This window comes from Glycine max, chromosome 3 (genome assembly GCF_000004515.6).
Source record: "Glycine max cultivar Williams 82 chromosome 3, Glycine_max_v4.0, whole genome shotgun sequence".
Classification (NCBI taxonomy): domain Eukaryota; kingdom Viridiplantae; phylum Streptophyta; class Magnoliopsida; order Fabales; family Fabaceae; genus Glycine; species Glycine max.
In genome coordinates, this window is record NC_016090.4 from 2196319 (window position 1) to 2214028 (window position 17710).

A 17710-nucleotide genomic window follows, 5' to 3' on the forward strand; every position below is an offset into this window, starting at 1 on the left:
ATTATATTATCGACATAGACCTAGAGCAAAGTAAGTTTACCATCTTGGGAGTGTTTTGTAAAGAGAGTATGGTCACCTTGGCTTTGCTTGTACCCCAAAGATACCATAGCTTGAGTGAACCTACCAAACCAAGTCTGAGGAGACTGCTTGAGACCATATAGGGCCTTCTTCAGTTTGCAAACTTTATTTCCTCCATTAGTGGCACCATATCCAGGCGAAATCTCCATGTACACTTCTTATTCCAAGCTTCCATGTAAGAAGGAATTTTTAACATTAAATTGATGCATCTCCCAACCAAAGTGCGCTGCTAAAGAGATAATGATCCTAACTGTATTCATTTTTGCCACTGGAGCGAATATCTTCTCATAATCAATCCCATAGGTTTGGGTGTATCCCTTTGCAACCAACCTCGCCTTATACTGGTCCAATGTGCCATCAGCTTGATATTTAACTGTATATATCCACGTACAACCCACTGCCTTTTTGTCTTTCGATCTCTCTACAATCTCCCAATTCTCATTCCTTTCCAATGCACCTATTTCTTCATTCATGGCTCGAACCGAGTTCTCATCCTTTAAGGCTTCTTGTACTGATGTAGGAATTCTGATAGAATCAACAGCTGAAATAAAACTTTGGTGTTGTAGAGAAAGATTTTTAGTAGACACAAATTGGGATATAGGATATTTGGCACAAGATCTTTTTCCTTTTCTTAAGACAATTGGCAAATCATCTAGGTTAGATTCATAAGAGGCATCTAGGTTAGATTCATAATTGGGGAAAGTTAGATCTCGGATGATTGAAGTTGTTGTTGGACCACATCGGATTTTTTTCTTTGCTGATACTGGTTCCTAAAGTGTTTGTCCTCCTTGTGTTGAACTGGTGATGATGCTAGTTCAGGGTCTTTGTCATCCTCTGTAGGAGTGGAATCCTATAAATAGGGAAAATATGACAACTCGTGGATCTCAGCTTCTAGACTATTCTCTCCTTGAAGCAGAGGACTAGTGAAGAAAGACTCTGTTTCATGAAAAGTGATATCTTTGGAAACATAGACATGACGACTTTGAGGGTGATAACATTTGTTTGAGGCATAACCTATGAAAACACATTTGATATCCCGAGATCTAACTTTCCCCAATAGGGACCATGAACATGAACAAAGACAAAACATCCAAAGACACAACTCTGAAGACTGGTCATAATGGGAACAGACGGATAAAATGTGGTCATGAGTTGAGTAGAACTAACATCATTTAAAACACGAGAAGGTAACCTATTTATCAAGTAAGTAACGGTTAGAACAGTTTCTCCAAGTAAGACTTAGGAGCAGACATTTGGAAGAGTAAAGCTCTGGCAACCTCAAGGAGATGTCGATTTTTCCTTTCTGCAACCCCATTTTGTTGAGGGGTGTCTACACAAGTTAACTCATGAACAACACCATTATCTTTGAGGAAATTGGAAAGGTTTTGATTCACATACTCTCTCTCATTATCAGAACGCAATCTTTTAATCGATCTCCCAAATTGTGTTTGAATTATACAGTAAAATTTTACAAACAATTGGAAAACTTCAGATTTGTCTTTCATGAGAAATATCCAGGTAACCCGAGTGCAATCATCAATAAAAGAAACAAACCACTTTGCACCAGAAATATTACTGATAGGTGTAAGTCCCCACACATTCGAATGAACAAGGTCAAAAGGTTTAGAACTTTTATTAGTATTGGGAAGAAAAGTTGTTCGATGGTGTTTAGCAAACTCACAAACATCACAATGAAAAGACTCGACTGACCTTTTTTTAAACAAAAAAAAAACAAAGACTTAAGGACACTAAACGGAGAATGACCCAGACGCCTATGCTGAAGCCATATTTAGGAGGATGACCAAGGTTCTGAACTTGTTTGATGATTGGAAGTGAGAGCCTTTTGTTTGGTACACTCTTTTCTGTCGTCATGCTGCAAGTAGTATAACCCGGCATGCTCTTTAGCAATTCCAATTGTCCTCCTCGTGGCAAGATCCTGGAAAACACAATGGAAGTGGAAAATGTCACAGCACAATTTAAGTCCTGGGTGATTTTATAAATAGACAAGAGGTTATTAGATAGTTTGGGAACATGGAGCACATTGTTCAAATGAAGGGAAGATTGAAGTTGAATGTTACCACAACCAATAATGGGGATATGAGAACCATTAGAAACAGTGATGTGTTGGTTATCAGTTAAAAAGGTGTAGGATGAAAAATAAGAAGAGTGAGATATCATATGATTAATGGCACTAGAGTCTATAATCCAGATATTTTCAGTACCAGAAGCATTAAAGGATAGGAAGCTAGAACTCTTACCAGCCATGGTTTGGGAACAAGAGCTAGATGTCTTACTGAAAGGGTCCATAAAGGCTCATAGACATTCCAATGACAACGGCGAAAGGTGGCTGACGATGCAGGACGGCATCGAACGGCGACCAGTGGTATACGCAATGACTGGACACTAAAACAGTATCAATTGCAGCAATGAAGGCTGACTGAAAGAATGCAGAAGCAGAGCCCCTTAGATCGGAGGATCTGATAGCAACTTGAAAGATAATAATCTAAATATTATTGTAATTATGTCTTTCAAAGAGTGAATACAAGACTTATTTATAAGCTGTCAGGGACCTAATTAAGGAAAGAAATTAAATGGAATAAAATTTGTACAAATAAAAAAAATGAAATTTGTACTAATTACAGAATAAAATATGTGTTAATTATGGAATGTATCACAACATTATGTTTGAATTGAAGCATAAAAGTTGATGATTATTTGTTCATAATAAACATTTATTCCATGTTAGATACAGCATATGTAACACATCTATCAAATATCTAATTAGTTTTCAACTTACGTAACATCTCTATCCAAAGAAAACACAATCTTGGTTTCTCAACTTCTCCCTCAGAACCTTCTTTTCGGTCTCATCATTACCTACAATGATCTTAATCTTATATATCATCCTATCTTGCCTTATATCGACCAAGGTCCTATCAGATCTTTGCTTCACATGCAGTGTATATCCACCTACATCCAAATTCCTTCTTATCTTTTAGCCTATCTATTATCTCCCAAGTCGAGTTTCTTTCTAATGCCCTCATCTCGTCTTTCATGGTTCAAACCTAATTTTCATCTTTTAAAGCTTCTGGGCGCATAAACTGTTGTAGCACCTTCTTGGGTAGATGGGTACATAATAGGGGGCCTACTCTAAGAAGCCGAAGAAGTATGAAGATGTCATGGCTTGTTCATCTCTGTTTCCAATTATATGTAGAATATAATTTGTCTATTTAAATTAATAATCTGTGTATTCATTGTATATAACTAGATTGATTGATTATAGGAATTAGAATAATTGTGCCATTAGTGTTATTTGTAGCTGTAATATCTCTGTAATATTACAGATGATATCAAGATCAATGAAAATTAAAAAAAATTAAAAATTATGACAAATGTAATGACCTCTTTGCAATGGCCTATGATCAAAAAACCATTAATATAAATAATAGTCGTAAAACAAAAACCCCAAAACCAAAGAAAATTAAAAACAAATTTGGTACTTGTAGTAGAGTCATATATCCTCCGATCTGCCACAACAAATGCAGGTTGGCCACACTAAGTTGATCATACATGTAACACAACATAACAGCACCCCATGCACACTCCTACACCTTGGATGTTTTCTAGGATCTATCATTGTAACTTGGCTTAATCATTATGATCAATCATAAATCAATTTTACATTTTCGCTCAAATTCTATCATGGTATCATAGAGCTAGGTTGTGATCCGTGACATGTTTTTCATTTTCCTTCTTTGTTTTTCGACCTTTGATCTCTGTTTTTCCCTCTTCCACCACCTATCTCCACACCTGATCCCAAGCATACTTATCACATAGCCAACAGCATCATCACAGGGAAACACCTGATGGGAACATGCAGTCACAGCGATATTCAGGTGTAAGAGAAATGGCACGTCATCTAGATTGGTGGTCATCCCCCCTACTAGAAGGTGGAAGGATCTAGTGTCCTTGTGCTACTGCTAAGTAAAAGCACACAACATGACCTCTTGTTGTTGTGCAATATCGTGCCTGTATGAGAATCGCCAGCCTTGACTCCTCTACGTATCTCTTCACCTGCTCATCCTAAGGCAGGGCTAATTGAAACTTAAAATCTTGCTCCAATGACTAACCAGTTTCAGGTCCTCGTGATTCAGACTTAGCTTGGTAATATATTTTTGCTTATTAACAATGAATTTTTGGTCCCCTTGTGCAGATAAGTAATTTTGAGTATCTAATGCAACTCAATACATTGGCTGGGCGTAGTTATAATGACATAACCCAGGTGATCTTTCTTATTAGTTTATTGCTTTCTATAATTAAAGTCTTCTATCCTATCTTCACGTTGTTACTTATTTTATCATTATTTATTTTTGGCAGTATCCCGTTTTCCCTTGGATTCTTTCTGATTATAGTTCAGAGAACTTGGATCTTTCTAATCCTTCTTCTTACCGGGACCTTTCAAAGGTTATCATGAATGTTGCTTCGATGAGTTCAATGCAAAATATTTTTTATATTTTTTAAATTATTAATGCTTTTGATATGATGCAGCCTGTTGGAGCACTGAACCCAGATCGTCTGCAAAAATTTCAAGAGAGATACACTAGCTTTGATGACCCTGTCATCCCTAAGTTCCACTATGGATCACACTACTCAAGTGCAGGAACAGTAGGTCCCCCCCTCCCCCTTTTTGGTTTTTACTTGGGTAATTTAGTATGTAGACTTTTGGTGCTGGTTCTTTGGTTCGTTTTCTTACTTTGTGAGCTCTATTATCAAATTTGTGATCAAAATATTTCTCTCCATTCTCCAGATGGAGCTTAAGTGGTTAACTTGGAGCTGATGTGAAGTTTGATTCTGTGGCATGAATTCTACCAAGTCATTCACAAAAATAAGTTTTTAAATGTCTTCTACTAACTAAGTCTCACCTGTCCCAAACTACCTCCAATAAATAAGATGCGAATAAGTTTTGGCTGCATTATGTCAGTATGTTGGAAGCACCAGCTGTAGAATCATCTGAACCTGCCATTCACAGAGAGAGAGAGAAAGACAGAGAGAGAGAGTATTGATTGATTTTGGGGCAGATGATTTTTAAATGGAAACCATGTAGATTAATAGCTAGGCTGTTTTAAATTGTCAATCATGTTAAGATAAAACAAAATGGTTTTTGGCTTCCAAATAATACCAATCCTAAGACATTAAAATAAGGTTGGTTTACATTTAAGTAACATCAACAAAGTCCAAATACAGAAATATGCCTCACTAAAGCTGATAAAGATAACTAGTGTGCCCTTTAATCTTGTGCTTTTTTTTATTAATTTTCATTGTTAGAATCTGTTTTTATTTTTGGCTTCTGCATTAAATTTCCTATTTCTTTGCTGAGTCATAGAATAAATCAAAATCATGATGATTTTTCTCTGTTCCGAGGTAGCAAAAGAAGAAATTACCCAGTATGCAAATGACAGCATTTAATATGGTTGCATTTTAGTTGCTGATTTTGCATCAGTTAATGGTTATTATGTTTTACAGGTTTTATATTATCTTGTTAGGGTTGAACCATTCACTACCCTTGCAATCAAACTACATGGTGGAAAATTTGATCATGCTGATCGAATGTTTTCTGATATTTCTGCTACATGGAATGGAGTTCTTGAGGACATGAGTGATGTGAAGGAATTGGTATATGTTTACTAACTTCCAACAGAATGATTGGTTTTCTTGAATTCTTTTATATAAACTGTTTTTAGTACTTGTATTATATATTAAACATTTTTAGTTTTAATTAGAGGACATGATGTTTTAGTACTTACATTTTAAATGCTTATCATGGTTTAGTTGAAACTTTTATTTTAAGCTCTCTTTTTTTTTTTCTCTTTTAATCTCAACTTATTAGGTTCCTGAGCTATTTTATCTCCCTGAGGTCCTCACAAATGAAAATTCAATTGATTTTGGCACAACAAAATTGGGAGAAAAGCTTGGTATACTCATTAAGATTTTCTCCATTGGTTTTCTAATAAGAAGACATTGTGTTATACTTAAATGCATATTATAGTTAATACCTCTTCTTGTGATTTACTTTTTTCATACCAGATACTGTAAAACTTCCTGCTTGGGCTGAGAATCCAGTTGATTTTGTGCACAAGCATAGGATGGCTCTGGAGAGTGAGTATGTATCTGCTCATTTGCATGAGTGGATTGACCTCATATTTGGGTAGGTTTTCTTCCTACTTTTCGGTTTCTCCCCTTTCTTTTGGTTTGTGCACCTGCTTAATTAAAAGATTCCTTTTGTTTATTCGTGATTTTCATTTTTCTTAAGTTTGCATTTTCAATATAGATATCTATAACGTTCCTTTTTAAATTTTGACTTTATGTTAGTCCCTTGACAATTTACATCTGGTTACATTAATAATGAGTTTGACCATGCAGGTATAAGCAACAGGGCAAAGAGGCCATTGCAGCAAATAATGTTTTCTTTTATACTACCTATGAAGGGACAGTGAACATTGATAAAATATCTGACCCAGTATGTCTCCGTTGCTTCTCCGTATTTTCAATTCATTTGGTTGTCTGAGTAATATGCAATTCCAAATCTCTGAAAAAAAAAAAAAAGAGAAAGGCTTTTGAGCCCAATCTACATTTTATTTTATCTTTTTTCTTAAAAAAAAGAAAAAAGAAAAAAGATCACCCCTAGCTAAACTTTCATTGCTTGAGTGCTTTGTGGGATGTAACACTTGCCCATATCAATCTCACCCCTAGCTAGACTTTTGTTGCTTTTAGTCCTTGGATATTGATTGTTTACAAAATACTCAGTCTTGGAATTTCTGTCTGTTCTAAATTAAACAAGTTTTTATTTAGTCGGTCTTCAAAATTCCCAGAGAAGAAGCAGTTTTACATGCTAACTGTGGGCCTGTCTCCTTCATTACATTTCATGCGTGTGCTTTCCTTAGGGAGTGTGACAACCTATTGGTGGATAAACTAACCTTTAGCCAAAAATCTGGGGTGATTTTGCATATAACAAACCTTTAGGGACGGAAAGCGCACGAGGTATATCTTTGAGGGACCAAATTGTATGTATACTCGTTTTCTTAATGACCAAAGGAAGCAATTTATTAATATTTCTCTTGTAATAGTAAAGGCAAGAAAAATTGAACTGACCATTGATTCATAATAAAGCCAGGTTAGGTGACAATCTACTTAAACATATGTTATTGTTGATGGATAACCGCTATAAGCTTTTTCTTCATTTGTTTGTATAACATTCTTTTCAATTTATTTGCCTTTATTAACTATAGGTGAATGAATTAGCAAAATTTAATGGCATAAAAAAATGGAAAATTTTACACACCATTAATTTTTATGTGGAGTACATTTTTGTAAAATATTTACATAATTCCATCTTAATAGCATCAGACCTCAACAGATAATTTATCCATGTTTCTGTAACTTATTACTTTCTTCTGTGCATGACAAGTAAAGGTGCAACAACGTGCCACACAAGATCAGATTGCTTATTTTGGACAAACACCATCCCAACTTCTGACTGTTCCTCACTTGAAGAGGAAGCCACTATCAGAAGTTCTGCATTTGCAGGTAACTTTGATAATTACTTCTTTCTGAGTAAGCATTTGTGTATGCCTGAGTATGCTTCTCTGTCTTCTTACCCTTGTGTTTTATTTTGGCTTTTCTGTAATGTGTCTAGATTTACATACAGATCGAAATCATTAGGCTAACTGATAATTCATGTTTATCCATGTATGGTTAATGGCTGTTTTTCTTAATTTTGGTTTATAATATGAAGAGCAAAAAAGTAAATTTCTTTTTTGCCAAATTACTCACTTTTTTATATTTGACTTACTATTCACATGACACAATTAAGTATTTTTAAACAAAAAGAAAATCAGTTATTTTTATTTGTTAAATATTCCATCTATCTCATATTATTTGTCTTTTTAAGGTAATACATACATCTTGAGAAAATTTCTATATGATTTACTAAAAGTATAATTTTCAAAATATTATAGTTAAAACATTTTTTATGTTAAAATAATTAAAATGTTAAAATCAATTTGTGAAAGACGAATTGGGTGCAATTTACAGCAAAGTATGGAGTTTACTGTTATTTTGACAAATCTCAAGGTAATGGAATGGATTTACCCTTTCTCTTTCATCAAAAAATTATTGGGAATTAAAAATGATGGTAATAGTAACAACCAGAAAGATCAAATGCTCCAACACCCTTCAACTTTGGATGAGTTTCAATGACAACCCCTGTACTAATAGAAGTAGTTGTTTAGAACCTGAACTATAATGCAGAAATTTCACTAAACTTAAGGTAGCTACAAAACAATCATGTACTATGTGCAAAACTCAGTTTTATTATACAGATTTTAATAAAATCTTATCCAAGTAACAGACAAAAGTATTCTTAATTATATCCTCCAGCCAAATTCTTTGTGTCAAAAAATAAAAATAATAATAACATAAAAACTTATACTTGAGATCAATATCTCTTCTCAAATTGTACCTGGATTAGACACTACCAAGTCAGAAAGAAAGCCCCATTTATCTATTTTAAGTACTTCTGACTATTATTGTTCATTCGTGTCTTACATTACTCATTAGTTTCAAAACCTGTGATGAAATGCTTTTCTACTGTTTGATGCTTCCTCAACTATCGATGATCAATGCATGTGATTATAATGATAATGCAATACATTTCTTTGTATATCAGACAATATTCCGCAACCCAAAAGCAATCAAACCATATGCTGTTCCATCCCCTGAGAACTGCAATCTACCAGCGGCCGCTATCCACGCTTCTTCAGATATGGTTGTGGTTGTTGGTTTGAATGCACCAGCAGCTCAGGTTGCACAGCACAAGTGGCAACCCAATACACCTGATGGCCAGGGTACACCATTCTTCTTTCAACACGGAAAAGCTACATCTGGCTCTGCGGGTGGGAATCTTATACGCATGTTCAAAGGTCCTGCTGGGACTGGCGAAGAGTGGCAATATCCCCAGGCATTGGCTTTTGCTGTTTCTGGAATTAGAAGCCAAGCTATTGTTTCTATAACATGTGACAAAGAAATTATTACTGGTAATTAATCTCCTATATAAGAAAGTTTAGCTTAAAATAATGACTATTACCATTAACGTGGAGTATACTTATGCCTGGAAACATAGGGAATTATTACATAATATAATCTATCAATTTTAAGGAATTTTTCTCAAGGGGATTAACATGGGGTAGTTCGGGATGTTAACCGTTCTTACATAGCATTTGGCATGTCTTATGTTCTAGTATTTCATAGAAAAGACAAAATTGTATGTGGTATTGCAGCTATGCATTAACACCCCTTTGTTCAGTAGAAGAGAAAAAATGTTATCGAAAAGATTTAGGTACAAGAATAAGGATAATAAAATTATTTAGATATAAAAAGTTAAATTAAAATAGTTCCAACCTCTTCAGGTATTTGCTGGAAAATACTCACTAATTGAAGCAGCAGCAAAACTATGTAAAGAAATCACAGCAGCAACCTAAATATTTAATTTAGCCAGATCTTTAAATAGACAATTCAACTTTGCAGGCGTTTTAGTAAGTTTGGTTGATCTTTGTGGTTGGAACTTGCCTTCAACATATGGTTATAATATCCAAAACAATTACAAACTCTAGGCTGAACATGAGAAATATTTTCTCCTAGAATATAGACATTTTTGTTCTTTCCTCCTCTCAGCTCTTAAACTTCATATAAGAAACTTGTTCTACATTTGTAGTAGCTACTTTTTACATTGCCAGGGTATTCTACATCTAACATGAAAATTGGACATCTGATTAGGTGGGCATGCTGACAATAGTATTAGGTTAATATCCTCAGATGGAGCTAAAACCTTGGAAACAGCCCATGCACACTGTGCACCTGTAACTTGCGTTGCTCTTTCAGCCAATAGTGACTACCTGGTAACAGGATCCCGAGATACAACAGTATTACTCTGGAGAATACACAGGGCACTTGCATCTCACTCAAGTGTCGTCGGAGAATCTTCTACTGTGTCTGGCACGATGCCTTCAACCAGCAGTAGCTCTGCATCACCTCTGTTGTTAGAAAAGAATCATAGACGTCGTATTGAGGGACCTATTCAGGTACTTAGGGGGCACCACAGTGAAATACTCAGTTGTTGTGTCAGCTCAGATCTTCGAATGGTTGTTTCGTGCTCCCACTCATCAGATGTTCTCCTGCACTCTATAAGAAAGGGACGTTTAATCAGAAGGCTGGATGGCGTGGTGGCCGATACTGTTTGCCTTTCCTCTGATGGGGTTGTCATGACTTGGAATGAATCGCAGCATATTCTTAGTACCTTTACTCTTAATGGTATTCTGATTGCAAAAACAGAATTACCTTTCTCTAGCAGCATTAGTTGCATGGAAATTTCTGTTGATGGGAGGAGTGCTTTGATTGGAATTAATTCTCAAGAAAATGGTAGAGCCTATAACAATAGTTGTAATTCGCAATCGAGTAAGTCGGGTATTGAAGCTTTTTATTCAGAATCAGAAGAAACTCACGATTGCAACAAAATAAATGCTCCATCACCATCAATTTGCTTCCTGGATTTGCACACTTTGGAGGTACAATATTAAGATGCTTAAACTGATTTGTCAAAATAATAAAAAAAAAACAGATCTTTTATTTCTCATCAAACTGTTCCTTTATGTGCCTGCAAACTTCCTTTACAGCTGATAAATGATATTTTATGTATATTCCTCACTTCATATACCATAAGAAAATACTTTCAGTAAGAACTGCATTTTTATTCTCTCAAACCTCATGAGTCCCGTTGCTTTCCCTACTATGCATCTCCTGCAGACTGTTTTTCAATGCTAACCACTCTACCACACTATCTTATGTAGGTATTTCATGTATTGAGGCTGAAAGAAGGACAGGATATCACAGCTCTTGCTCTAAATAAGGATAACACAAATCTTTTGGTTTCAACTTGGGATAAACAATTGATTATCTTTACTGATCCGGCTGTAAGTTAAATAACTATTGATAAGGATCATTGTCAAATATCAATAATTGCTTACGCTTCACGAGTGAATACTGTTTTTAAATATTCAATGTGTCCTGAGAGTGATTTTTTTCTTCTGATTTTTGTAAATTGGCTAAAAGGATAAACTTTGATATTTCACTTGCAGTCTAGTTTCTTACAATTAAAAGAATAATCACAGTGGCACATAAATTGGAATCTAACAATTTACACCTGTGCAGTGTGGTAGATTTTGATATTTTTATGTGCCAGTTGGACCGAATGGTCACCAATCAAATTCTACTACATTCCATTAGTGAGTGCGGGTATGACTTTGATTGGTGTGCAACTTTCATTTATTCTTAAATTAGATAATTATATTACGTTTGCATTCCTTAACAGAAGGTTAAAGCTTCGAATTTTTGCAATGTACGACCTGCACTATCCAAAATATTATTCCTTCAGAGTTCAGACTTCAGTCCATCATAAAAATGATAAATAAAATGTTATACGTTTCACAAGGTTTCTGATAAAGCCGATATGGTTAGTAACTCTTACTGCTTATTGCTTCTTGCAGTTGAGCTTGAAAGTGGTTGATCAAATGCTCAAGCTTGGTTGGGAAGGTGATGGGCTTAAGCACCTCATAAAATGATAAGCTTTTAGGGCATACGAAAGTGGATAACAGGTCTTTTATACATAATAACTAATAGGAAAACAGAATGGAGTTATAGCACTCCTGTTTGTAAGCATTATGGTTGCATCTATATGCTTCGGAGGGATCTTGTAACATGTAACAACCAACTCTGACCGGTTACCACCATAGCATTAGGTTATGAGATTTAGTATAGGGTTCTTTTGCTCTCCCAGTTGAGCTGAAATATTAATATCAACAAGCTTTTGACTGAGGTTTGAGTCAATATAGTTTTGTTCTCTATTTTTTTATTATGGTGAAAATAGCATAGCCCTTCTTTCTTCTAACACTTTTCAGATGTAATACCTGCCTTAAATATTTTGTTTATATTAATAAAATATTTCAATGGTTAATAGGTTATCATTGATCACAATTTCTGTTTGTTAAATAGTTTTAAAATGTCTTAAATTAGTGGAAATAAAAGCCAAAAGGTGTTGGGATAACGGGTACGCATAACAAGTCAATGAAGGGCGTATTCTAATTTCTAAGTTTGTTTTGAATGAGGGCATATTTGTTTAGGGAATGTCAGTGTATTCAAAGGTACACTTGTTTTTAAGTCAAATTTTTTGGATGTAATTTCTCACCTTAGGACACTCAAATGGGACAGGAGATTTTTCATGGCTTCTTTTCCTGTACAGCAATTTTTTTCCAGGAATTCCCCTTTGTTTGAAATGAAAAAAATAAATACTGGAGAGCTATTCATATTGTCATGTGTTTGAGAAATCCTATTTCTACTCATTTTTTCTATAAATTTATCTGTAACTAAGAAAAAGATAAGGAGAGAGAGAGAGAAGAAAGGTGAGATAAGATAAATGATGTGATAAAGGGAGATAGGAAGAAAATTATGAATTGTAAGTAAGTATTGCCTAAAAATGTTGCAAGAACAAATTAGCAGTGTATTTATTTGTTACCTATTTAACAGGAAACTTTCTTGTCCAATCTGCTTTTCTTCTTGATAATTAATAATTGTTTTAATAACAGAGAATAAAATACATTATTAACTTAGTTGAAAACAATAACCTTCTTTTCAGTAGATTTTGGATTGTTCCAAAAATCATCTTCTAATCCCTGTATCTGTGGAATGCCTTGATTTCAAGACCTCCATCAATATGAAGAGTTATCATTGTCTTGTAGGTGACATTTTTTTTCTCATCATTCAATTTAAAACGGAAACTGCCCAACAAAACTGCTGAGAATATCTTCATCTGTCTATAAGCAAACTCCTTTCCTACTCAAATAAATCAGTTTATGCCATGTTAAATTATTTCAGGAACATATCTGCAAATATATCTTATAATTCTTTTATATGTCTAATGGTCGGCTAATGTTAACTCTTGTTTACCGTTCCAAAAAACATTAGAAGTTATTAAAAAAACTTGTTTACCGAACAGGCAAATAAATTTTTTCAACTTGTAAAAAAAGCTCGAAGCTAATTGAAATGTCATATCGAGCATAGCTTAAGTGTAAAATATCTATCAATTATTTTAATGACTAATCTCTATTAAAAAAATTAATTAATCACTATTAGTGAAATTTTTCCTTTCAATTACATTTTATTCATCTATAATATTTAAACATGAAATCTTATTTAAAGAATCTATGTTCAATTCTATTTCGATCAACAAACACTGGTATGATAAATATTTTAAAAATAAAATTTTTTAGTGAGTAGGTTAGGTAAGATACTCACGAAATTTATAGACTCCTTTCCCTAGCTTATTTGCATGTTAAGCATGTAAGTATGTAAATAAAATTATTTGAATGTTGTAATTTAATTATATATTATTTTAAATATAATTTTATAGGAATTTTTACACTTATCATATATGATATTATATAATTAAATAATAGAGTAACAAAATTCACACTATTAATATTTTTTATTTAAATTTCAATGAGTTTAATTTTCATATATTTTTAATGTAAAAATTTGTATATTGACAACTAATTAAAAAAACCACATTAGCAAGAACTTTTAAAATATCTATTAAAAAATCAATAATCATACATATCTTATCATACACATTAAAGTGAGACAATTTAATTCACCCTAGGGTGACTCACCACAAATTGCTTAAAAGGAAAGTTAATTTAACCTTTTCAATATCCCAATGTCAAAAAGAGTTATAAGATTGATTTAGTAGTTAAAAAAAGAGTTGAAGAAAAAAAAATCATGAATTTAATTGGATCTCCTGCTAATATTCTAACAAAAACTAATAAGTAATATTTTTTATTATTCTTATAAATTAAAATAAATTATTTATTTCTTTTTTACATCATGAATTTAAAAAAATCTTTTTTATATAATTTATTATATCTTAGTTACTCTATTTTTCTATTAATCATATAATTTTTTATATGAATTATTGTAGAAATAATATGTAAAAAAAACTTCAAAAAAAAGGCTAATTTGCTCATGTGATGAGTGCACCATCTCGACTTCATATGTAGCATTATTTGCTTCCAAGGATTCTTTATGGGTCCTCATACGGTGTTCAACAAACTGTATGAGCCGATTAAAGGTCATTGCTTCCTGCACTCATAATTTACTACCTACACCCCTATAATTTTTAAATTTACTTCTTGCCCATCGGTAGATGGCTCCTGTAGATGGTTTCAGTTGGCCTATGGATAGGCTTTTTCATCACACATCATGCTTCAAAGCCCTTATGGATAGGCCTTAACATAACACAAAATAGTTTTTTTCCCTTATGAATAGGCCTTTCCAGAATTATGTTAACATAATATTTTAACATAATGCTGGATTACACAGTCCATAACACAATATTTTTTTCCCTCATGAAATGACTTTTTCGGAATATAGTTTTAATATTTCAAAACAGACACTCTGAAATACATTCTAGATTAGCCTATAAATGGTTTCGATTAGCTTATGGATAGACTTTTCCATAGCATATCATGCTTCAAAGCCCTTGTAGATATAGGCTTTTCCATTACACAAAAAAAAAGAAAAACTTTTTCTCCTTACGGAGAGATTTTTTTGAAATAATCTTAACATAATTCTGGATTACACAATCCATAACATAAAAAATAATTTTTCCCTTAGAGAAATGGTTGTTCCAACAAATGGTGCAGAAAGAGAACAAGAAAGGGGAGAGGTGGAAGAAGAATTAGAAAAGGGAAGAGGAGGCTAGTGCGCTTAAGAGGGCCAGGGATATTTATGGGGTGCAGGAAGAAAAACTAGGAGTAGGAAGCAAAAACCCCTATTTAAATTGTCCAACTAAACATGTCTTTTTATATTATTTGCTTATATATATTTTTCCCTATAATTAAATATTTTTCTTTCATTTTTTTCTTGTAAAAAAATTAATGTAGTTAATGTAAAATGTGTTTATTTTGTTTTCATTTTTAAAGTATTTTAGATAACGCTTTGTGAAAAAAAATGTTATTTAAGCACTTTGAAGGCAAAAAAAATAAAATTAACATATTTTACAAGAACTAAAATAAAAAAAACAATATTGCATGGACAAAAATTAAAAAAAGAACACTAAATTGTAGAGATAAAAAATTATTTCATAGACTAAATTGCAAATTTGATTCTTCTTTAACTCTTGATTTACTATTTCAGTCTCTTCATCTTTTCACAATTTTAGTGTCCACATATTAAAAAATCTGCAATTTGGTTCAGTACTTAATTTTACAAAGGTTTTATTTCTTTTATTTTACTCCAAATGAAACCAAGATTTAACATATTAATTTAAGGTACAAGATCAAAAAATAATTCAATTGATTAAAATATAAGACAAAAGATAAAAAAATAAAGTAGGTAAATTGTAGATTGAACCAAAATTTTAAATTTTTTAAAATATGAAGAATAAAATCGCATGAAAAACATAAGGAGACCCTAAAATTGCATATCAAAAAATTAAAGAGAAACTAAATTTATAATTTAGCCTATAAAAAGTCATGTTTGAATATTGATTATTTTTTGTATAGATCACATATATTTTTCACTAGAAGATAATAAGATTGTTAAGAGATATAAAGTTTTTTTTAAGTATTTGATATAATTGCATTCTCATGTTTCAAACTCAAAATTTTGACAAATGATATGATAAAACAAGATAGAAAGGAAAAAAAAAATGCTAAGAAAATAGTGCATAAATATGTTGCATAAAATAGCTGTGTATTTATTTGCTACCTATTTTGCAGGAGACTTTCTTGTACAACCTACTTTTCTTCTTAATAGTTATTTTAATAACATGGAATTGTATAGATTATTAACTTAGTTGAAAACAATAACCTTCCAACAAGACATATCTTTCAATTTTTAAATAGACTTTCATTCTCTTTTGTTAAAACTACTTAGAGCTTTTCATGAGTAGAGTTTGGATTGTTCCAAAAATCTTATAATCCCTGTATCTATGAAAGGCCTTGATTTGAAGACCTCCATCTATATGAAGATTTATCATCGTCTTGCATGTAGGTGACATTTTTCTTCTCATCATTCATTTTGAAGCGGAAACAGCCTAACAAGACTGCTGCAAATATCTTCATCTGTCTATAAGCAAACTCCTTTCCTAGACAAATCCTTGGACCAGCATTCATGTAAGGTTAGTGTACTAGCACACCGATGCTTCTTCAAAGAAAATACGCTCACACACCAGTTTCACCCCCTTGGCCTCTATATATTAGTTACTTAATGAAACCAATTTTCAATGCTTTTGATTTTCATTATATTATGATTAAGAAACAAGAGAAGGGAAAAAAGGGTCATGTGATAGACCTCCTACTAATAAAAACTAATAAATTAATAATTAATATTTATCAATAAAAAATTGTTAAATGTTTAAATATTTTTTTAACTCTTTAGCATGCTTTATTTTTTAGGTATGAAAAATTTAATTAAATCTATCTGAAAAATAATTTTTTAGTTAACAAATGATAACGAAGAGTTTTATCAAAATAAATAATTTAATTTTAGATCCAGTGATAAATGATAAATTTTATTATTTTATTGAAAATAAAAATGATAATCGTAAATTTAAGTTATGTTTAAAAATAAATCTTATAAATAAATAAAAAAATGGTTTCTCAAACACTTTTATTTGATCAAATATTTGTAAACTTGTCAAAAAAATTAAAAATTAATTAAAATAACTTGATGAGCAATATATGTAATTTACTTTTATATAAACTTAAGAAACTTTATCCTATTTATTTTTTTAAGATAATCCTTCATTCAAAATAAGAAAGACATTAAATTAATAAAATATTTTTATTGGTAGGAATGAAAAAACACTTTAAAATTTACAATAACTCATCTATCAATTTATCATGTTTAATCAACTGAACTAGATTAATAAAATAATATTAAAGATGAAATTAAAGAAATAAGATACGTATATTTAATATTTGGATAAAACTAAAAAAGAATCAATATGATCAAATAATGAGATATATATTTTGAATCTAGAGGATAGTGAAAGAAGAGTAAGAGAAGACATAATATGTTATATGTGTACATTAATCATAGACTGCAAAACATCAATTATATATGATTTAAATAGGTTTTTTATACCTAAAAAATAGGTTGTTTTCAAATTACTACCTAAAAATTTATTTGTTGTCAAATACCTACCAGAAAAAATTTTATATTTCAACTTATTACGTATCGTTAATCTCTTTTCGTAAAGTGATAGCATGACAGATGGAGTGTCACGTCTAATCATTGACGTGTTATTACCATGTAATTGAAGATGATAATGTGACAATGAGGTGTCAAACGTCGTGATGATATGACACTTCATGTTATCACTTAAGAGAAGGCGATTAATAGTAAGTAGTAAAATGAAACTGAAATTTTTTTCAAGTATTTAGTTGAAAAAAATGAATGTTATAGGTATGCAAAATTTAATTAAGCATTTTTTGTAATCCAAAAAATTAATTATGTTCCCATC

General features: G+C 32.1%; 1 protein-coding gene across 1 annotated transcript in view; it reads left to right on the forward strand.

Annotated features, from left to right (window-relative positions):
* The window catches only part of LOC100775259 (BEACH domain-containing protein C2), a 32076-nt gene extending 19948 nt beyond the window's left edge, over positions 1-12128 (forward strand). Inside the window, exons 20-32 of the mRNA XM_041014316.1 lie at positions 4292-4360; positions 4456-4542; positions 4627-4743; positions 5602-5751; positions 5966-6050; positions 6163-6283; positions 6499-6595; positions 7549-7662; positions 8804-9170; positions 9910-10587; positions 10624-10697; positions 10980-11102; positions 11676-12128. Coding sequence (XP_040870250.1) covers positions 4292-4360; positions 4456-4542; positions 4627-4743; positions 5602-5751; positions 5966-6050; positions 6163-6283; positions 6499-6595; positions 7549-7662; positions 8804-9170; positions 9910-10587; positions 10624-10697; positions 10980-11102; positions 11676-11750 — 2157 coding nt within the window. The 3' untranslated portion in view covers positions 11751-12128. The remainder of the gene's footprint in view (positions 1-4291; positions 4361-4455; positions 4543-4626; positions 4744-5601; positions 5752-5965; positions 6051-6162; positions 6284-6498; positions 6596-7548; positions 7663-8803; positions 9171-9909; positions 10588-10623; positions 10698-10979; positions 11103-11675) is intronic.
* Positions 12129-17710: the final 5582 nt, after the last annotated feature.